Source organism: Pezoporus flaviventris, unplaced genomic scaffold (genome assembly GCF_033815535.1).
Source record: "Pezoporus flaviventris isolate CSIRO_AGI_PZ_B2104156 unplaced genomic scaffold, CSIRO_AGI_Pfla_v1 ptg000007l, whole genome shotgun sequence".
NCBI lineage: Eukaryota > Metazoa > Chordata > Aves > Psittaciformes > Psittacidae > Pezoporus > Pezoporus flaviventris.
In genome coordinates this window covers 44481437-44504801 of record NW_026892555.1, presented here as the reverse complement: position 1 = coordinate 44504801, position 23365 = coordinate 44481437, and the positions used below count along the sequence as shown (strand labels likewise).

At 37.7% G+C, this 23365-nt stretch overlaps 1 protein-coding gene across 1 annotated transcript; it reads left to right on the top strand.

Annotated features, from left to right (window-relative positions):
* The first annotated feature begins 1882 nt into the window (after window positions 1–1882).
* On the top strand, window positions 1883–23163 carry LOC133266363 (desmoglein-1-like). Its single transcript, XM_061447560.1, has 16 exons — window positions 1883–1930; window positions 8594–8629; window positions 9008–9136; window positions 9828–9983; window positions 10130–10277; window positions 11141–11304; window positions 11572–11706; window positions 12234–12419; window positions 12597–12856; window positions 13759–13901; window positions 14055–14273; window positions 15657–16136; window positions 17999–18147; window positions 18632–18692; window positions 20307–20515; window positions 21962–23163. Exons 1-16 carry the CDS (start codon window positions 1883–1885, stop codon window positions 22916–22918), a joined length of 3480 nt encoding a protein of 1159 aa, XP_061303544.1. The 3' UTR covers window positions 22919–23163.
* The last annotated feature ends 202 nt before the right edge of the window (window positions 23164–23365 follow it).

Sequence of the window (23365 nt, the reverse complement as noted above, 5' to 3'; positions counted from 1 at the left end):
AACCTAAATAAGTGTTATCAAACTTCTTTCAAGGGTACTCCAAAAATAGTTTACTGACACAACTCTTTGAAGCTCTGTAGAGATGTTTAAAAACTCACTCTGAAGCCTATTTTCCCTTATCCTATGTATTTCCACGGCATAGAAAGTATAGTACTAACTCTGAAATGCCAGAATAATGACCCACTTCAACCGCTGACTATTGCATTAGTAATATGGATATTTTACATAGTGCAATAATGGTATCAGTATGGTATGCAACATTAAAAAACACAAAAATTACTATTGGCATCTTCTGGAAAATTTGATTAAAGTTCTGAAATAAAGTACTTTGGTTCATAAAAGAACATGGAGATTTTATATGCACAACTTTATTTTTCCTTAATCCAAAAGCAAATTTCAGATTGTTGACAATTTCCCAGAAAAGGGAAAATCTAGATGTGATCCATTTAACATTGCCTGACCCAGTTTGCCTCACTGACTCATTGATGGGCACGTTGACCTCAGTACCAAAATCTGAGTGACAGCAGGGACGTGCACGACTGGCTTTGGCAACCCCAGCCAGCTGCAAGGCAGCACATCATCCTTGCTATGAGGTGTGTGGCATGCTGCAAAGCTGCTTATGTAGCAGGAGCATGGGGCCTCATCCCAGGAGGTGCTGAGTTACCCTAGAGGTGCTAAGCCCTCTTTTCCCAGCTCAAGTTCCATCCTGGCAGACACCCAGCACCGTGGTGGGCTTGGCAGGCTCAGAAGCACACCAGTCATTTTGCACTTTCAGGGATGAAGCATACCCCCTTCTCCTGGGTTCCGTGGCAGAGCAAAAGCTCACTCTACCTTTTTCTTGCCCATTAAGGGCGGTTCAGTTGTCCCAAGAACACAAGGAGGGGCTTACAAAGCCTAAGCTGCAGGATGGAGGGACCTGCTGCTGAGCAAAGTGAAGAATCCTCTTCGATTTCTCCATCTCTCACATGTCTGTGCTCGTGCCATCCAAAATGAGGCCAAAAGTGAGCTGTGTGGCACATCCCCCTTTTCCTCCACTACATGTTGTTTTGAGCAGCTCCCCAGTTTTTCTGGCACGGGACATGTGTACATCTCTCCCTCCACCATGTCAGCGAGAGCACAACCCATAGGAAGGGAAAGGTACGGCATGAGGAAGCTCTGCAGTTGGTGAAAGCAGAAAATCTCCTTCCTCTGCTTCAGATATTCTCGTAGCCTTAATGAATAAACTACCGTATTTTTCCCCAAGTTAATGTGTTACCTCTTTAATGACAACCCCATTCTGCTCTGAGTGCTGCCCTTCTGTGAACAATGTGCATGGAACTGAGTTCTTCACACCTGGAAGTAAACAAATCGACATATTTTAATGAAAACTAATCATTTCTTGAAGTCCATATTCTTTATGGTAATATTCATTAAGCTTTTTTATTATACTTAGCGCAAGGAGAAAACTGGTAATTGCATTGAAAGAAATGATAAGTTACCATTTTAATGATTCCTTATGTTGTGAGTAATTTATAAATCACTCAGTATCTTCTCAGCGAAGCTTGCCTTCTGTTTTTAAAACGTACCCTTTCGTATCCAACAAAGGGTTTCAGTGCAATAAGAATTAAGGTGTGTCTCTTAGCTTTTACCTGCAGCAATAATGATGTTGTCAAGCGTTTCAGGTGAGACCAGCCCAGGATTTTGGGGTGGGGAAAGACACTCTGTTATACAGCATCTTCAGTGCTTCCCTCAGAGGGAGGCAGAGACACCTTGAAGGGCTGAGTATAAGGACATCTACCGAGTGTCTTTTTAAGTAGACACCAGAGGTTGGGGGGGGGGAGGGGAAAAGGAACAGGCTTGTAACCATAACTCAGTTGGACTTGTACCCGAGAAGTCAGATGCCATGGACTGGCTCCCTCACCGAATGGCTGCTTTTCTGTTCCTTTTATTGGTAAGTCAGATTTTAAAACAAAATTTGTAAACTCTGTGATTATGTCAGTTGAGTCTTCCTCAGCAGACCATGACATTTGACAGTGTAAACTACCCCCAAAAACACTTGTGAATTTTAGCAGAAAAAAACCAAGCTGTGCTTATTTTAAACTGCATTTCTGAAAATTCCATACAGTAATTTAGGTTTTCTTTGCATGCTGACAAATGTTTCTTTTGACTTTGACTTTTTGCAGTCCGTTGATGTGTAATTTGTGACTTTCTATATTTAATGCATGACTTTTTAGGTCAATGTTGTCCTGGGTACTATTTAAAGTGTCACTGTTATTAATAAAATTATTATAATTATAAAAATCCTAATAACTTGACTGGATATTATTTAGTTCTATGTCTATTTTTTTTTAAGTTGAGTGAATATGGAAAGCAAATCTCATTTCTATGGATTAGCAAGAGGGCTTCAGAGCTGACCATGTAGTACAGCTGTATTCAACAGAAAAATATGAAATATATCAAAGACCTTAGCTGAGTAAAAAAAAAAAAACCAAAGACTTGGCCTATTATTTCACATTGCAAATAGTTTCTGCCTTGTAGTGCATTAGCGTCCGAGCCGCCATGTGCTGAGCAAGTGAATGAATGACGGAATTGTTGTTCTTTGGGCTTGTTTTTCCCACTGTAGAAGGAAAGTTGTGGTTATGGTCAAGCAGCATGGCTGTAGAATGTGTTCATCAAGGCACAGAAATTACCCAGAAAGGACTTAAAAGACTTATGGAGGCACTTTTGCTCCTGCAATCTGATTTTTGTTTAGATTATTTTTACTTGTCAATGCTGATCTTCTGAAATTAGGTAGAGGTTTAAGGCCCTGAAAATTGAAAAGAGTAGGATTTCTGTTATGTTCTTCTGTGGCTTTGACACAATTTTACATTTTACACAATGTATTAGTAAGGGTAAAATTTTGATAACTTCTCATTACTGACACCTCTAGAAATGTTGTAGTCAGGGAAAAGGTATTTATTGTTATAGAATATGAAATACTTACTTTGAAAAGGTAGTCAAATAACTTTAGGTGACAGCTCTGCAGTCAAAGTAGAACTAACCAACACAGGGCAGCTGCAAAGCAAACAGTGACAAAACTTGGCAAAAGCAAGTTAAGGTGCGGATGAGTTTCTGCTTGTTTTAACACAGCACAGAGGTCTCTGAGATTGGCCTGTTTTACATCACACTAACACTTCTGGTTTTTCATGTAGCGACGATTCATTTTACTCAGTTACCTGGTGATGCACAGTAGTGATTTGTCAAAGTTCAAAACCAGATGTTGACTATACAGTATCTAATATCTGTCCATTCAAAAGAGATTTTACTGCTTCTCATGGCAACTCTGGAGCCATTTTCATTCTTTCAGTATATTATCGTTACAATTGCAACTGATGTGTTGGGCCAGGAAAAGAAGCAACTGTGAAAACTGCCATTATGCCATTATTATGTTTCAATGACTATCAAATATTTGAAATTTTATTACCCAGAGGAAGCAATTATTATTCTTATTATGCACCCTGCACAGCCGTGTTCATGGTGGCCTGCACAGCTTAACAGCATCTTTCAGCGCCTAAAAGAAAGCTGATGGACAAACTGTAGAGATTAAATAAATTGTAAATTATGTATCCAATTTTAGTGTATTTTGAGAAACAGTCTTGGTTTTAAGCTTGATTAATCTTTCATGAAAATTACCTGTCTGAATGGTGTGTCTGGTTAGTATACTATTATTAATCTCTATGAAATAAAATTGTTGTGGAGTTATACATATTTTAGTACACTAGTGCACTTTCATAAAAAGAAAACTTACCAGCCATGAAAGTAATAATTTTCTATATGCATTTCACCATTGGTGGGACTGATTCTGCAACCCTTGTTCACGTGACTTCAAAGGCGTTATTCTCATGAGTAAGGGAGTTCTGTTTGTGATACTTGCACAGACACGTTTTATGGAAATAACCTGTTTGATCAGGTATGACTCTTCTCCTGCCAGCTATCATGTGACAGTTAATAATTTTAAATTCACCGCATCTCTTATATGCACTTTTGTCTGGCTACATTTTCCCATGTGCTATCTACACTTCAGGTTTTTTTTCCATTTAGGCTGTGGTTACACCTCCTACTCATAACTTGGTTGCACATAAAAATATTAAGGGGCCAAATCTTCTCCTTGCATATGCAACAAAACATCTGTCAGGACGTAGCCAGGAACTTGCAGGCTGATCTGCCAAAGAATTTTGTCGTTGAAATAGGAACTAAAGCAACTCTGCATCCAGGAATTATCACCTGCGATTCAGTTCTTAAGTCTCCAGTTTTACATTCCTAAGCAAAAATGTTCCCAAAACAAATGTGCATTTGCAGCTAACCCATAATAGAATTCAGGTTTTATTGAGGATATTTACTGAGAAGACATAGCATGACTAATCTGAAAAACTCAAATTTGAATGATAATAGCGTAGACCCTGTACTGTAATCACTTTTCTGTTCAATTCCTTAGTGGTTAGGCTCAGTTACGTTATGGAAATTCTTTATATCTGTATGATTCAGCAGAACAGAAACAGTCTCAGTGGTCAGTCTCCCAAAGTGGTCAGTTCCTCAAATAAACATGTTTTAAAATAAATAAAACTTTGGAATATATTCTTCTGATTGAGATGAACATCACCATAGCAATAGCAATGGATTTTCCATCATGGGTGCAGTACAAACTATTGACGTCAGTTGCTAACACAGGAAGTAACAGAGGCACCTGACTTCCTCAGAATTAGAAAACAAAATGCCAGAAAAATCCTGAAAAACTTCCCCTTTTACAAGCACCTTCATGAGTAACCTACAGAAATGAAAAGTATAGACAAAAACACATTCATGTTTTGATTTAAAAGTGATAAAATGCATACTTTTAAAAATATGAGGTTATTTTGTCTATGCTACTCATTATTTCATGTGCATTGTTTTCTCATTTTTTAAAGAGATGCAGAATGAATAAAGGGAAGGGTTCATTATTTCAACAATTTAGTAGTCGGAGCTTTGGCTGACTAAGACAGACGTAAAAGTCCCAAAACGCTGACACAACCAGAGCTACCATGGCACCCTCATGACTAATATAATATGTGTTAGTTCTCAGCACTCCTCCCATACAGGCCAGTAACAATACCACTGTCGACTTCAAAGAGAGAGAAGAAGATCCAGTATGAATAATGCTGGGAAGATGTTAAAGGCGTGTTCAGTCATTTAGATTTCAGTAGGTGGAGGAGGGAGGATTCCATAATTGCGTATAATATTGTTTGGCAGTCAATTAATGATTAGTTAATTCTTGTTTGTAAATTGCTTTGAAGGTGCAGAAAACTATACACATCCTATGGGACTAATTCTGTTCCCAGTTACATCAGAATAAATCCAGAATAACGCCAGTGTGCTTCTACGGCATCATTTTGGGCACAAGATTGAAGTTCTACATCATTACAATAAAAGACAAGTTTTCAGACAGGCCACTGTGCAAATGACAGTCACCATAAAGACGTTTCCTGCCTGCACCTGTCCCAACACAAACCAGAAACAGCTTGTGCAATAAGTCTCTAGCTCCTCTGCAGAGTTTCCTTTTTTTCACAGTCTCTCAGAAACTAACAGGACAACAAACCTCAGTATCATTTTGATCAGCTTGCTTATCCCAAGGTTCTCAGAATGCATCCCACACATTCCAGTGGCTCCTATTGCTTTAATTATCATTAGTCACTTAAATCTGTGGAAAGTATTGTACTCAGATACTAGTTTGCAAGGAAAATTTATTCACTACCTAGAAGTATGCAGGAGTTCGCTACTAGGAGATAGTAATTCTCTCCTATAAACTGCACTAGAAAAAAAAGGGTTTGTATTGCAGAGAGACATTAGCAATAGATAACTGAGGTGTGGGGAGCCTAACTGTTGGTGATAGTGGAGAACTGGAAAACATTACTTGGAGGGGTAAAGACACCATTGAGGTGTAGTTGGATGGATGTAATTTCAGGATTTATGAGGTCTAGCTGGTGAACTAGACAACTTTGTCTGGTGTCTGCCTGCCTTCCTTCTTATAACACAGCAGCAATTGAGAGAGAGATATACCAAATGCAGACATCAAATTCATAGGATCAGCCTTTTCAAATAATATCACAAACTGTACTAAGGACTCTGGATTCAAAACCATCAAGACTTCTTTCAAGATCTTCCATTAGCAGCACATAGCAGAATGGGTTTTTCCCCAGTTAGCATAGGACAAATGTGGAAATACGGGTCCTAAATTTACAATCCCCAGTATTACTGATGAAGAAATTCCTGACATAACTATTACTGGTGCTCAAAAACAAAGGATGAAACTCCAGTGTAAAATGTATATTCTTCACTGCTTTAAAACAGAACCCCCTATAGGCTGTAACCAAGTGGGGTTTGAATATTTGTGTCCTTAAAGAACAGAATGCTTTACAGGCATAATACTTATTTTACTGATATTCAACACAGTTTTTCAGTTAGGCTTGCTGAGTGAGAGAGCAGTGTGGCTGGATGTGAGATCTTAGTTTCACTGTTAAATAACAGAACAGGCCACAGGATGTAGACAGCAGACAAGATTCACTAACATTGCACTGGGAGGTGTATACCCATACTTTCTTGGATCAAGAAAATTGCTTGCATGCCAGAAGGGATTTCAGCCTAAGGGTGGAGAGGATTTCACTGTACTCACCAAATGAGGTTCTGCTCTGCTGGTAGGGTCAGCTGATAAGAGATGTAAACCAGGGCTATTTCTGGCAGACTTCATCACTCAGGTTCTCTGGTTAGGGTAATCTGTCCCTTCTACACCCCATGTTTCCCCAAGCTCCAAGAGAGATTTAAAAGGACAGGCCTGAGCTCCTACTGGGTGAAAAAAAAAACCACAATTTAAATTAAGTCTGATACTCTCCCTTATCTCAGATGAGTAATGGCTGTACATGAATTTAAGACCCATTCTTCAACTGAAGATTTAGTGACCAAGACATAAACTCAGATTAAAAGTTATATTGATGCTTTTAGCACAACACAAAGATATTGTAATAATTTTCCTGCAGAGTACTTTTCTTAACCAAATATGTCAACAGCTTGCTCAATTAAACAAGAAAAATACACTTAACCCATGAACAGTCCTATAAATTTCAAGGTATATGAACAGCAAATGAGCAAACCCACAGTCTAAATTCCCTCATGCAGAAGCAGATTAGGGCAGCCATTATGTGACGAGGTCTCAGGGAATGTTCTGGGCAAGATCAGATCATTAGAGACATTGCTTTGTAAATGACATATGGTGGGGAAAAGGGGGAAGAGAGAAAAAGGAGTGTGAAGCTGCTGTTTATTAATCTGTTGCATGTAAGAGGTTGTTTTAATATCAAGTAAGTGGAAAAAAAGTCTGTGCCAATCTTTCAGCCTTGACAGAACAATGCCATAAATCTGAAGTGAGGAAAGTCCCATGAGGTAAAACTGTCATAGAGAAAAAGATGATCACAGAGTTTATCCAAGCAAAACTGAAAAAAAAACAAAACAAACCCAAACCCCCGAAAAAACCCACACTAGACAAAACATGTCAGATGAAAAAAAAAAAAAACAACAAACCAAACAACCAACTATTGAACAGTACTGGAAAATTATAAGGAAACTGAAAATTTGATAACTTTAGCTAGAAACAGCATGTGGTGAAAAAAAAAGAGAAATTCTGCAACACTTTTTGAGCCACTTGTATATTTTATTTCTCCTATTGATGAATGAAGCAAACATCCAGTCCTGCAAATCCTATATTCTTCACCCTTTATCATCTGAGCAGAGCAGATGCAGGTCCTAAACCCAGAAGAGATGCAATGAAGAGGTATATCCACCAAATGAACTTCATTTTCACACCTTGTTTAGAAATTAGGTTAATTAAAACTGCACCTTCTTTTAAATTATGCTAATCAGGGAACTAAGGATTCTCTATTATTTTAATTTTAAAGTAATTACATATTATATAGGATCCTGACACCTTTATTTACTCAAGACTTTGGTTGCATAGTTAGATCTCAAATCAAAGCCGTCTGCACTCCAGAGAAATCGGCCTTATGACTGCAGCTGGCTTTCTATCTTACACTGAATCTATTCAACCCCAGTGGGAAGTTTCAATAAAACGCTTTTGTTCTTTTTGGTTAAACTACATAGTAAAGTACTTCAGGTTTGTGGACTTTCTAAACAAGAAAAATACAGATTTTTTTGCTCTTTCTCTAGTTTCCTAGAATTACTTTTTAATATCAACTCTTGCAACCACATCTGTCTTCAGATGAAGTGTTATGACCTGCAAATCTGGTGAAAGGCCTTTTGATGTACGTAAACTGGAAATTTGCTATGGCACATCCATTCAAACTCAAAGTTCTGCCTTGAAAGACAGAATTGATTTTGAAGGTGTTAACTGTTGAAGAATTGAATTGATAGGTATAAAAAAAAATTAATTGCACAAAGTAATTTATAAAGCCCTGTACCTGGCCTAGATGAGTTATTGCAACAGACTTAAGAAGTACTGATTTAGTACTGCAGTATAGCAATATACAGCAGTTGGGTTTGCTTACTGCATTTTGCCCTGCATTTTCATATGCCAATCTTCTTATTGTTCTTGCAGGTACTCGTGGATTTCAGCACGGGATTTCATGTAGAGGTAATACATATTTATGTAGAAACTGTTTATCTGATCAAAGGGATTCTAGTCAATGCAAAAACTAAGGGGAAAATACTGAACTAAAACGTTTCTGAACTTGAAGACTGAAAATGTATTTAAATATTAAACAGTTGCAGGCAATAACCTTCTTACCCTGTGAAGAGGAGTTCCCCTGAGCCTAAATGAGTATCTCATACACAAGAATACTTTTAAAGTAAAGATGTACAGTCTTAAGAGTCTGGGACTCACAGACATACAAAAAAGCATATGATCTATAAAAATTCCTTTTCTCCTTATTGCTGGAAATTCTAAATGTCTGTATTAATTTAAAATGGATTGAGGTTACTGGTCATATGATACTGGAACTCTCTGCCAAAGGTAAAAGAATGGGATGAAAATGGAATGGCAAGATGGAAAACCTTCAGAAGACAAAAACGTGAATGGATCAAATTTGCTGCAGCTTGTAGAGAAGGAGAAGATAATTCTAAGAGGAATCCAATTGCCAAAGTAAGTAGATAGTGCAAAAGAAGTTTTCGCTGGCAAGGAAGTTTTTCTAAAGACAGGCTGATAAAAGCAGAGAGATTTAAAAATGTATTTGCTTAGATTAGTCAAAGCAAGGAACATAGAATAAAAGAAAGGTGATGCAATATTTCCAGCTCTGCTGAGACAGTCTCACAAGGTGAACCCATGTGGCTGCTGAGGAGTGACCAAAGGCTTTCTAGAATATTGCTATCAGTCTACTTCCTGGACTGCTCCAATCACTGTCTCTTCATGTGCAGCATCTGTGTACTAGATCACAATATTTTCCTTTTCTCTCTGATCCTAAGAAACCCCTGAGCAGAAGTTCAAGGATAGCACATGACTTCTGTGGGCAACAGAGCAAAGATTATGACCTCTCAACATGACCATACCCTTACTGAGGTCCAGCCACAGGGGGATACTTTTTGAAGTTTCTCTCTTCACTTCCCTGCCAGAAGATTTAAGAGAAATAGAAATCCTGTTCAGCACTTAAGGGGAGATGGATCTCTAGGCTGACTGTTTCGTAGAACTTTCCATTGGTCCTCTCAATGGAACCTTGTGATAAGTGGTTGAAAAACTGAAATTATATAGCACTTTTTACAGGAACTAGCAATAGGATAAAAAGCCCTGCAGGTGTCCTCAGTAAACTGAAATAAATTATTATTATCTATTATTGTAGATCCGATCGGACTGTGAAGAAAACCATCCAATCACATACAGCATCTCTGGAGTTGGAATTGATCGTGCCCCCTATGGAATATTTGTTGTTAACCCAAGAACAGGAGAAATTAATATAACATCAATAGTGGATAGGGAAGTAACCCCAGTATTTGTTGTGAGTACTCCCCTTTTTCTTTTACCTTTATAATGACAGATCCAGGGTGGGGCAGGGAGAGCAGAAGCAGACAAATTCATTTGTTTCAGGTTGTTACTTTGCTTACTTCACTTTTGGTTTTAAAATGACTAAATCTCTTTACCTAGATACGCTGCTTTGCTAAACACTCAGTGACGGGTGTAGATTTGGAACCACCTCTTGAACTTCGAGTCAGAGTTCTGGATATAAATGATAACCCTCCAATATTTGCACAAACTGTTTTTACAGGATCTATTGAAGAATGCAGTATGGACAGTAAGTAACTATGTTATGCCTATTACAGTATAGGTAGTGATGCTCCCAGAATACAGTTAATACAAACCTACTTCTTAGGTAATGACATAAAATGGCCAAGGCTACCGCAGAGGAAGGAGCAGCATACACTTCTCCGTATGCTGTTTGAGCTGGGGCCCAAGCTTATACCTTAAAATTAATCAGTGATGCTTCCTTTTCTCCCACACACAAACACTGAATGCACCAGTTTCTAACCATACCACCATGCAAATTTTTTCACATGTGAAAATTTAAAATATATCAGTTCATTCCTTCTCATTACAAAAAATTAGCATTACACCTACACTTATTTCCTTTAAGGGTATATAAAATATGTTTTTTCCCAACTTTTTCTATTTCAAATACTTGTATTTGCAGCCTGACTATTGCAGTTGAAGTAAATTACTAAATAAACCCTTACTTAAACTCTAAAATGGTTCTTTTTGTAGAAAGTACAGCAATCCACATTAGACATGCAAATAGCACTGAGGCAATGGTGCCTAACACTCATTTTCTGCTTTGCAGAAATCCTTATTTAAAACGGGGGAGATTCCTTACATGAATATCCACAAGCTCAGTACTTACAATTTTTACACAGCCACTATATTGACTCAAGTTCAGTGAAAGCCTGCATTGCTCCATCTGACCTTAATTTTTGATGCCTTTGAAAGTCAGAATTCAGTCAGAATCAGTACTGCAAAATGAAACTTTGGGGTTTTTCTGTAAATTTCAGTGAATAGATAGCATTCAATCATTTTTATACATCAAGTTATAGCATTGTTTTGATGGGATTTTTGCAGGAACAAAATAGATTTGTTTTTCTAATTATTGTTTTTTCTTTTTAGACACACTGGTGATGAAAATAATTGCAACAGATGCAGATGAACCTAATCACTTGAATTCTAAAATTGCCTTCAAGATAGAGAGTCAGGAACCTGCAGGTCCACCCATGTTCATTATGAATAAATATACTGGAGAACTCCATCTTGCAAATTATCTTGACAGAGAGGTAACATTTCCTGTTCCAAAGTTAAATAATATGATGTTGTGGTGTATATATGTTGGGGGAGGGAAAGAAGGGGGAGGGCAGAAAAAAAAAGAGAAAGGTTGTGCGGTTTTACAAAAATTAAGGAAGAAATGCATTTTTTTCTGTATGTTACAATAAAATGTCTAAGGCAAATTCTGCATTAGGAAATAGTAGCAAGACATGAATATTTATAACATTTAACATGCACACGCGGTCCTTCTAATACACTCATTTCTCTTTCTGCGACAGCAACATAGTAGCTACACCCTTGTTGTGAAAGCATCAGACCGGGATGGAGCTGCCGATGGAATATCATCCCTCTGTAGCTGTAACGTTAAAGTTATTGATGTCAATGACAATTTCCCAACTCTTGCTCAAAGCTCTGTAAGTTTTTAATACCAAAAGCAACATCACTGTTTAAAAACCCTGTTCAAAAGTTGATAACAGAGCCCTTACCAACCCATAGAATTCATTCATGTTTGAATGCTCCACTGGATTAACGTGGTTGTTTCCTTGAAATGTGCTCAAAATCCAACTCACTGCTTGCACACCAATTCTGATAACATACATACACATTGTTCTTGTATTCAGAGAAGTCAGTCCTGACAGACACTTCTCTGAATGAATCCAGTCATTCAGATGTCCAGATCCTTGCAATACGGATTACATACATTAATACAATCTTTGTATGTGTTTTCTTACAGAAAGCACAAATCCCTTTCCTTTAAGCCACCTCCACCTTCAGCTCTTCAGATCTGCAACCAGAATCATAATTCACCCAGAAGACATGAATTTTATTAAATTGGCATGGACTAAGGGCAGGACAACCTTTTAGAGAATCTCTGCATTTAGCTTTGTTTTCCTCACATATATTTTAGTGTTTGCTGATAGACATTTATCTGTCATTCCAGTTTTCAGCAAGTATTTCAGAAAATTCACTCAGTTCAGAACTGCTACGAATACAAGCTCTGGATGCTGATGAAGAGTTTACAGACAATTGGTTAGCAGAATTTTTCTTTATATCTGGTAATGAAGATAACTGGTTTGAAATTGTTACAGATCGAGCTACAAATCAAGGAATCCTTAGAGTAATTAAGGTACGGATAAATATTGTGATTCAACTGTTGAAATTATCATTTTTAAATAGTTTTAATTCATTTAAAAAAAAAATAAATGATCAATAAAAACACTGTCACTCAACCTTCTAAAATATAAAATATTTACATAAAATTAAAGGAACTTTTATATCTAGTTCTCTGTGGTTTATCTTTTAGGAACTGAATTATGAACATCTCCAGACTCACTCACTGATTATTGGTGTCAGGAATGTGGCTGCTTTCCACCACTCTGTTGCTCATGAATACCAAATGTCTGGAACACCCCTCACAATAGAAGTAAAAAATGTGATTGAACCACCAAGATTTAATCCATCTTCAGTTGTGTTTTCTCTATCAGAAAGAACAAGAGTAAATTATGTTGTGGGAACATACACAGCCATCGATGAGGACACTGGAGCTATTGCATCAAATGTTGTGTAAGGTCTACCCTGCTTAACTATCTGGGTGGAATAATTCTGAGATATCAGGGGGATGAGGAATTGGTATTTTAAAGGGTGGTTTTAAAAAACAACTTTTAAAATGTTAATAGATTAGCAGTAGAATAATAGCGATGGAATAGCATATTCTTCCACCCATTTTTATGCTATGATTGTTTCTATTTCCTGACGCACTTTCCTTACTTAGCCTTGTATACAAGACAAAGAAAATATCATTTTTCTATCAGGCTGTAAGTTAAATAAATCAGAACAGATTTTTTTCTCTAACCTAAACTAAGAATATTTTTTCTTGGAACATTTGCCACAAACACAGAATTTGCTAGCATCTCTAAAAATCAAGCAAAAAAACCCTGCCAAGAATGGAAAATACTATACAATCAGGATATGAGAGGTCACTACCAGCTCATTCTATATTTAAAAAAAGGAAATTTATTTCTCCTGAAATTAATATTTAAAAGGACCATAATTTGCTTTTTAATGTATGTAGAAATAAATACATCTAATTTACAAAGGTTTGAAAAGTTTTCTTAAAACAGAAAAAAGTTAGCACATACAGCTTCAGGCAGAAGCTGTAGCTTTAAATACTGATATCAACAGGGTTCTAATAAAGGTTTGCAGTGTCCAGAAAGATTTTATTTTTAGACTATGACACCACTTTCAACATATAATGGACTTCTATGCATTTACTTTATTCCTAATTATTTTTCTCGTCTACATTTTTTTAAGTCTACAGGAATTCTGCTTGAACAGGGTAAAATGCAATAGCACCTAGCAGGGCCTAAAGGAAAATATTCCCAAGTGACAAGTATTCTTTGAAAAATGAATATGTAATAAATATCTTCATAACATAATGTTGACTATTTTCATTTCACCAAACACAGATATAGTATAGGACGTGATCCAGGTGCCTGGTTCAGAATCAATCAAAACACTGGTGAAATCACACTGAACAAAGTTATTAACCGGGAATCAATCTATGTAACCAATGGGCAGTACAGAGCAGAGGTTCTGGCTATCACCAGAGGTAAGAAAAAAGATAAACTTCTCTGAAAATAAACTCTCTTTGTTTCATCTTTCTCTCACTGTTTTTTTTTTTCTCTTCCTAGTTTTCCCACCTGAGCTGCACTGTTTATAGTGTCAGTATTCCCTCCTGACCATGAATACCTTCTTTTTACAGGGGTTCCTCGATATACTGCTACTGGCACCATTGTGCTTTCAATACAAGACATGAATGACAATTGCCCAATTATTAATACTGAGTTACGGAAAGTATGTATGCATTCCCCATCAGTGATTATCACAGCAAAGAATATGGATGGTGAGGTATATGGTGCCCCCTTTACTTTCAGCATACATGGTGAACCTCAAACTACATGGATTATCAGATCAATAAATGGTAAGCTAACCCACATCTTATTACAGTATAAACCATAGTAAAAGCTCTTCCCTAAAATAACAGATTAAGATAATCTTTTAATAAAAAACAAATATGTAAACTCACTTAAATGTGATTTTAAGCTCATATGTATTCACAAATTTACTCTGGATTTGCATATATGTGTGTGTATACATATATACATACATACATACATATATACACCTCATATTAGCACTAGAATCAGAATCATTACATGTGTTTTAGCTGGTTATCATCTTTTAAAAGAAACTAAAAACATACTGATAAAAATGGAGCAGCAAAACTCTACTCTGCTTGAGTGTAGCTACAAGCACTGCCTATGGTCTAAATGTAATGAGGTAATTCAAAAGGATTAATTTAGATTAGACATTAGGAAAAAATTCTTTGCTATGAGAATGGTGAGACACTGGCACAGGCTGCCCAGAGAAGCTGTTGCTGCCCTGTCCCTGGCAGTGTTCAAGGCCAGGTTGGATGGGGCTCCAAGCACCTGGTCTAGTGTACCTGGTGTACCTGCTTATGATGGGGTGGGGGCACCTGATCTTTAAGGTCCATTCCAACCCAAAACAGTCTGTGATTCTACGATTCTGTAATTTGATACCTTTTTATTTCTAGATTATAAAAAAATTCTAAGCATATGACAAAACTCTAATTTTTTTTTATTAAAGTTATTCATTTACTTTTATGAGGCATATGAAAATGGCAAATAAAGATAGCGGTTTTTGCAAATTATTGTATAAATTGTACTTTACTTTTATTTCTAAGAAAAACATGTTAATCGGTGCCCAGTGAAGCTTTTCCAGTTTCCTTCAATAGTACTTGACTATATTATTAAATGACAGAATCTGCGTAACTTACTGTAGGCATAGACTATATTAAATCATAAATATCACAATTACAGCTACTTTTGTCTCCTATTTGTCCTAAACAGATGCAAAAGTGTAACTTTAAATATTTTAAAACTACTGAAAAAACTTTCAGAAAACACATTTAGATTCCTTGTAAGAGAAACAAAAAAGTATCAAAATTGCAATTTTTATGTTCACCTTTATGCAAATAAAACCCAGTAAAAGCAGCAGTAGACATAAAAAGGCGCATTTGCCTCTTTTATATTTCTCACGTTAAAAAGTGATGACTAGACTGATCTGGTTCAGGTTTTCAAAAACTAAAAACTAGCATAGGTGAATATCATAAATTTCAGCTTTGAATAAGTACTGTAGACACAGAAACAGCAGATCTTAGAATAGCAGCACTTCATAATGTTCTACGAATATGACTTCAAACATTCATTATTCAATTGTACAGTATTTGCAGTCAATACACTAATCTAAATATTTATCTCTTTTTTTTTTTCCCCCCCCAAAGCTTCCTCTGCAGAACTAACAACTCAGAGCATTGACTTTTACATTTATAGGATCTATGTCAGCGTAAGAGATAGCCAAGGCCGACGCTGCCTTAAACCACATGTAATTCCTGTGCAAGCTTGTCAGTGTGATAGTCGTAATTACTGCACCAGTGGGGCCACAAAAATAATTATCATCGGCGGTGGCGGTGGCAGTGCCGGTGGTGGTGGTGGTAGCAGTGACAGTGATAGAGGCCAGGAAGGTGAAGGGCAGGGACAAGGAGGTGGTGGTAATGGTGAGATTGGACCTGAAGGAGGATATACTGAGGACCACACAAACTGGGAGACTTACACTGGTGACTACGATGAAGACGACGGATATACTGCCGCCACCGATTTTGGTTATGGTGGAAATGGAAACTATGGCAGAGATCTTGAATCTTCTACCACACTTAGCGGTGCTGCCATTGGCCTGATGTTCCTTGGTGGATTAATATTTGTTCGTAAGTATAAAATTAAAAAAAAAAAAAAAGTATTTATTTTCTAAAAGATGTATTTTTTTAATTCTTCTAAAATACGGTGACTTTTCTGGTTGGTTGCTAACCTATTAGCTCCCATGGGCCATTTGACAGAGAAAAAATTGTCTCATAAATTATAATTTCTACATATTTATATTCTGCATATTTATACACATAATTAATTCAGACATAACTATTTCCTTCCTAAGGGTTAGGATTTTATTCCCAAGGTGTTATCCAGATACATTAGACTGGGTAAAAATGTTTAGTAGAAGATACAGATCTGGGGCAAGAGCTGCCCCTGCAACTTTGAACTTACCCTTTGCAATTCGTACTTCAGTTACATTACTAAAAGTAATGGACAAGTATCAGCTCCAAGTAGGGTGTGAAGAGATATAAAGAACAAGCTTCTTCTGAACTCAGAGCCAGCATTTCAGTGGTAGTACAATAAATACAATAATCTTACATTTTGAACTTTTTGGCTGTTGCTACCAAACGTTGCATCTATTAAAAACGAGTAGCATTTGTGACAACAGATTCTAAACAGATCATTCACTCATATGTCCTGGTATTTTTGAAGAAATATAAGTTTAGGGATAAGATTATTCAAGTTAGTCTTTATGCAAAAATTTACTTTTCAGACCACCACAACCAGATGTGGTCATTTTTCTTTCATGGCCTGGGCATCAAGCAATCAACATCTAAAATTTCCCAGTGCAGAAATACTGATTACAAAACCAGGACTTTTTTCCCCTGACTTTTTGAACAACGTGGTTCGTTTGAGTTTTGATTTTTGATTAGTAGGAATCAACTAACACAAAATTTTGAAGCTGCAAAAGGCTGTTTTGATAGTTCCCCAGTGATTAATGTTACAGGACAGTCTGTCTTTCTGCTTTTGGAAATTGCTCATAGTTGGTAGTCTGGAGTACATACGTCCTTAGTCAAGCAGTGTGGAGTAGTGTTTTGTACGCTCTGTAGCCCTTTCCTCTTTTCAGTTCACTTTGATGTTAAACTGGGAGCTTTAGATGCTCTGCTTAATTTAGTTCAGGTAATTGCCTCCACTTTCTCTACAGTAGGACAAGGTTACTAAGCTAGGTTAAGGACCTAAAGACAGCCAGATTTAATATTGCAGTGACTTTCTAAAATAAACAATGTTTTCAATGTTGGCATTTAAAGCATTCAGCAATTTCCAGCACAGAGTCCTTGAAACAGCTAAGCATAATACAGCACAATGGGAAAACTGACTCACTCTATGTAATCATCTCTTAAAGCTAGCATTTGAGATTTGCCTCCATTGTTTTTTCAAACCAAGTATTATGTGTAAGTGATGCAAAAAATACAACTGGACCCATAGCCAAAGATCACTGCAGTCAAATGGACCCCCCTTCATTGATTCTTCTGTCTATTATAGATAATGTGTATTTCTTTTCAATTACAATATCTGAAGAGACAATTGTATGCTTATATATCAAGAATGAGTATCACTGAATGCTATACAGAGCACAGCTTGTTCTGTTTAATTTTCATATGCGTGCAACTTACATTCATTCTTCTGAGGCAGGTCAAAGTCTGTTCCCAGGTGCATAGGCATAAATTTGGAGTAACAGCCCTACTCCACCCCCACGTTGCTCTGCTATAAATGAAGATACAAATTCTTCTGAATTTCCAAATACATACATTTCCAAAAGCAGCTGATTCTGAAAGCCAGACTTGGAGGGTGCTTGGTTTGAAACATTTTAAAAGACACGGTTCAAAAGTTCTTGAGCACCTGCCCTCTGGGAAAAGCAGCTATTCCTGTGAGGAAGAGATGTCCTAAATACCTGTTTTCCTGTTTCTGTCATGTTAAGTGATTCCAATTTTGATGTCAATGAGCGACTGTTGTGGATGTGGACCTGGTGCTGCAGGTGGAGTTGGAACTGGATTTGAACCTGTACCTGAATGCACAGAAGGGGCAATTCATCCATGGGGAATAGAAGGAGCCCAGCCTGAAGACAGGGTCAGTACATCCCATGTTTTTAAAACCCGCAGCAGCTCGCATTTATAGAAAAGACTGCATTTGATTAGAAGCATGAAAGTGATCAGAGTATTGTGTTGTCATCTAGAAGAAGTCAGACAGATACAAAAGGTGATTCTTAATTGAAATTTGGAGATGGAGTTCGTGTGTTTTAAGTTGCGTTCAGTCATCTTGGCCAAACAGTTTGGTGATACCTATTCCCTCAGCTGAAACACAATAACTAGCAATCTTAATCAGTGCAAAGTAGGACAAGGTAATAGAAACCATCTTCACTAGTCACCTTTTACATTAACAATGGAAAAAACTTGAAGTCGTCTTTTCCTTTTTTTTTTTTTAATGGGGATGGTAACTGACAGCTACTGTTAACAGTTTAGTTTAGACATTTCTTAACATGTTTCACAATGTCTTGGTCTTCAGAAGAAAATTTCAAAGTCATCATTCAAGCAGTCAAAATATTGTTTTCCAGGATGTCTCACACATTCTTGCCCCAACAACTGCTGCAGGAGGTGATTTTGGTGAGCCCTCTGGTAAGCAGATCCTAAAGCTTTCTATGTGAGCTGTCATAAAGCTATCTCTCAGAACTTACATCTTCTGATTCATAGAGCACTTTGGTTTCACAGATATAACCCAGCCCTCCTAATCATACATCTGCAGATAGTCAAACTGATGCTAGTATGACTTCCAGTGTGAATAAAGAATACGAGGTTTGAGTTTTGAGCAGATTCACTTCTGGAAACTACATTTATTTTGAAATATCTGCCAAGACTTTCAAATCTTGGGCAATTTATCATTTCAGCTAGTGAATGGAGGGACTTCTCAAGGCAGCAGTTTTAGTACAAATCAATTTTGAGGATAGAAGAAGGAAATTTTCTTTCATAACTTGGTGGTGAAAGGTTCAGCTCTTCAGCTCTCAGTTTTCTGGCTCTGCTTCCAACAGGAGAATAGGACCTGTCAAGCAGCCAGTTAATCACTGACCATTTGTGCACTAGCCTGGACCGAAAGCTGGTATATAGCACAATAAATTCATGCTTCTGAGATAAAGTTCCCCCAGGGATTCAATGGCCATAGAGAATAAGACAAGCTTTTTTCCCCATTCCTTCTTCCACAACAGGAAGAAAGGATGCTGTCACAGATCTATTTTCACTAGCTTCTGACAGGAAGACATATCACTCTGCAAAACACCTTCTCTAATGGCTATTGATTATTAAAAAATGTTCGCATGCTTAAGGTAAAATCAAAAGGGAACATTTGGGGGCATAAACATGAATTAAGAGTCTTCCGTCTCAGGGAAGTTACACTGCCATTGAAAAGTTTAAGACTTAGACATCTCATTTACTTTATTTCCATTCTCCAGTACTATTATGGTGAAAGCCCCTGGTTTAAATTCTATAAACTCAGACTAATGAGATTAAATGAAAAAAAAAAACAAAAACAACAAAATTTAGCCTATGTTTCTTAATATAATCACAGCTAAGACTACTGTATGCAATTGGCTTATTACATGATGATATTTAAGACCCTCATTCCTGGTTATCAGATATGAAAAAAATCTGGAGAAGATAAATCCTGTGAAAGTATGATTTTATAATTTATCGTAAAGATCATTTTCATTCTTCATCATGAACACTGGTGGTTATTATGCTCTATCGTTGTTCTCCCAAATCCTCCTTAGCAATCTATTGACTAGAAAATGTGAAGAGTTACAAAGGTATTTCTTTTGCAACAGAGTTTAAGGCAAAACAATTTTAACCCCAAAGTGATCATAAATATACATTTATGTATTTGCATAAATATCCACAAGCATTATCTGATTTTCTAATGCAAATTCCAAGACGGCATATATATGCATCAGACACAGGAATCTCCAGTCAATTACTCAGGTAAATCATTGATTTTCTAAAGCACATATGCACATGCTGCCTAGCCTCAGGAATAAAATCAAGGTCTTAGATGTCTTCTAATATTCAATTTTTAATTGCAGTTTCAATGTTTGGCACCTGTGCATGGATCTGTGACTAAAATTAGTCTAAAATACCTTTAGAAACTCAGTAGTGTCAGTAGTGTACTGTTTTTAAAAACAGCTGCCAAATTCTGTGTAAATTTTCACAGAGCACAGGAAGGATAACTTCTTCTGTTTTCAGACATATATACAAACACATACGGAGGAGGAGGAGTAGTAGCTTCTGGTGTTGAAGAAACTACAGGGGTTGGCTATGGCACTGGTACTGGTTATGGAACAGCTGGAGGAATTTCTGGAACAGGCGAAGTAAAAGGATCAATTGGAGGAACAATTAAAGAGTATCGAGAAGGAGGGGTGAACATGGCCTTCCTAGACAACTACTTCTCTGAGGTAACTGCTTGATCTTCTTAGCGGTGTATCTGTGAGCCTACTTTTAGATTCTCCTCTCCAATTTACATGGTGAAAATCCAAGATAACCCCACTCAAATTGAAACTTCCATGATATGAGACTGGTGTGAGAACAAAGCTGACAATACTAGTAGGCAAAATTATGATACTTAGGAGTACCACTTTTGAGCTGCTGCCAGGGTAGGTTTCATTGTTCAATGGCCTTTTTGTAAAACTGATGGACACACTTCAGGTATGGGTAGCAAGCAAGTAAATTATTGCAGCTTCATAATACACCACCAAATTTATATATTTGTCATCTTTTTCAGTGTAGAGTTCAATAATAACTTTGTGAAATTATTCACGTTTTCTCTACAGCTTGTTTAATAAAATCACTTTAATCATTAAAGAACTGTGAACACCACTTCACTTTCTTCCTTATTTTTACTGGCATTTCTGTTCCCTAAAATATTTATTAACTGCAAGTGGCACAAACATGAAGCTTTGTAATTGGCAACAAAATAATTATCCTTTAAATATGGGATTAAAAAATGCTATGATGTTTACAAGATTGATTAATTAATGGGATATATTTTCATGATTAATTAATGGGATATATTTTCATAATTATCATAAAAATGCATAAATACTATGATTGCATATGTCACCAAAATATCGATTAATATATAAGGATTGCTGTCTCAACATCTCGAGCATGGACTTCTTCCAGACCACAGTCTACCTGCCTAGCCTGGAAGCCCTACATATAAATTGTCTGCCAGCCATAAGCCTCTACAGATTATTCCTGCTATCTCAACCTCCAAACACTGTCTTTCCCTCACAGGCCACCCCTTCTGTCCTTCCCTGCTTTCTATAACTTGACCCCACACTCATTTTAAGTTCTCTTCTTTCCTGCCTGATCCCTCTGTACTGACCACCCCACCATCCCCAATGCCATCCCAAATCAGTGATCCCCATCCCTCTCAAAATGGATTTCCTCTCTAGGTTCACAAAACTTTCTCCACTGTGGCCAAACCTCCATCTCATTCCCTTTGTTCTGGCCTCTCCACTGCTCCTCTTGCCATCCTGCTTTGTTCTGTTGCCTACCACTTCACTCAGATACTGCTGCCCAAACAGCAGATTTGTTCCCCTGTCTCCTTCAATCTTTCCCTTCACCCCACAGTCAAGCTCACTGAAAACAGACCAAATTTGAGATGCCAACTGTGTGCAGAAACAGAAATAAAGCATCAGTAACTTTTGAATAGAACTTATTTCAAGGTTACAAAGACGTTGATTATATAATTGGTTCTGTGGATGCCCCATTTTTCAAGTCAGCTGGGCTATACTGTGTTTAGGGAAACCTTATCACAGTCTGAGACTCCGTGGTTAAAAACCTGATGAAAAGCTGCTCTCTTCTTTTTTGTTTCTTTATTTGTTTTCAAACTACAGAAAGCATTTGTGTATGCAGATGAAGATGAAGGTCGGCCGGCAAATGACTGTCTACTAATATATGATCATGAAGGAGTCGGTACTCCCGTTGGCTCTGTAGGTTGCTGCAGCTTTATTGGAGAAGATACAGATGAAACGTATTTGGATACATTAGGACCAAAATTCAAGACCTTGGCAGAAATCTGTCTGGGCAAAGAGATCGAACCTTTCCCTGATGTCAATCCACCCTGGCCATGCGTTAACGTCACCTTTCCCAACCCTGAAAGTGATATAAACCTCCCGCCACCTGGAACCACCATCATTGTCAACGGAGCTGCACCTATGCCTCCCCCGGTTGGCACTACAACAGTTGTTACTGAAAACACCTACACATCCGGGTCAACCATACAGCACTCAAGGCCGATGCCAGATCCTTTGCTCCACGGCAATATGACGGTGACTGAGACCTACACCTCCGGCTCCCCCTCAATTTGCATTGACCCTCTGCGTGCATCCAATGTTGTTGTAACAGAAAGGGTTGTCGGTCCTGCATCTGCTTCTGATTTGCGCGGCATGCTAGATATCCCCGATCTCACAGATGGGTCCAACGTTATAGTCACAGAAAGATTAATTGCACCTAACTCCCGCCTCCCGACCTCTCTGAGCATTCCTGATTTGGTAGACGGATCAAATGTGGTAGTGACAGAAAGAGTGTTCAGGCCTGCCTCTGGCATGCCAGGCAGCTTAATAAATATTCCCTCAGAATTAACAAATGCCCACAACATGATGGTCACCGAGAGGGTAGTATCAGGGTCTGGGATGAGCAGCATGGGGGGAGCAAATCTGGGGAGCATGAGTAGCACGAGTCAGATGCTCAGTGCTGACTGTCACCTTGGCCAAGCAATGGGCACAGCATCCCCCAGCACCTCCCGGAGAAGAGTGACAAAGTACAGCAGCATGCAATACTCCAGTCAGTAAAGCCTCTGCCAGCACCCCTTCCTGCTGAAATCACCATTTGCACCGACACTCATTAGCTGCCACCCACCAAAAATATTATTACTGTTTATAACCAGGAAATAGCGCTAAAATTTCAGGGATTCCTACCTGTGTAAGGATCTCTGAAGGGTGACCCATCTCAAGATCAAACTTTGTCAGTGAAGGGAAAGTCAAAGTTAGCTTTAAATTTACTTCTCTCTCTCCACATAGACTACAAGTGTATGAACAAATACTTCCGGTTTTGGAGGGAGATTTGATTACTGAGTGGAGCAGTGAGAGGGGTTCCTTGTATGCATACAGTATCAGTATGAATTTATGTCATATAAAAGAATGTTAACATATTGTACGGCTGAGTGATCTCCCACAATAAGCAGATTTGGGTTAATAGCCCCTCACTGACAAGACAGGAAAAGAATGTAATTGATAATT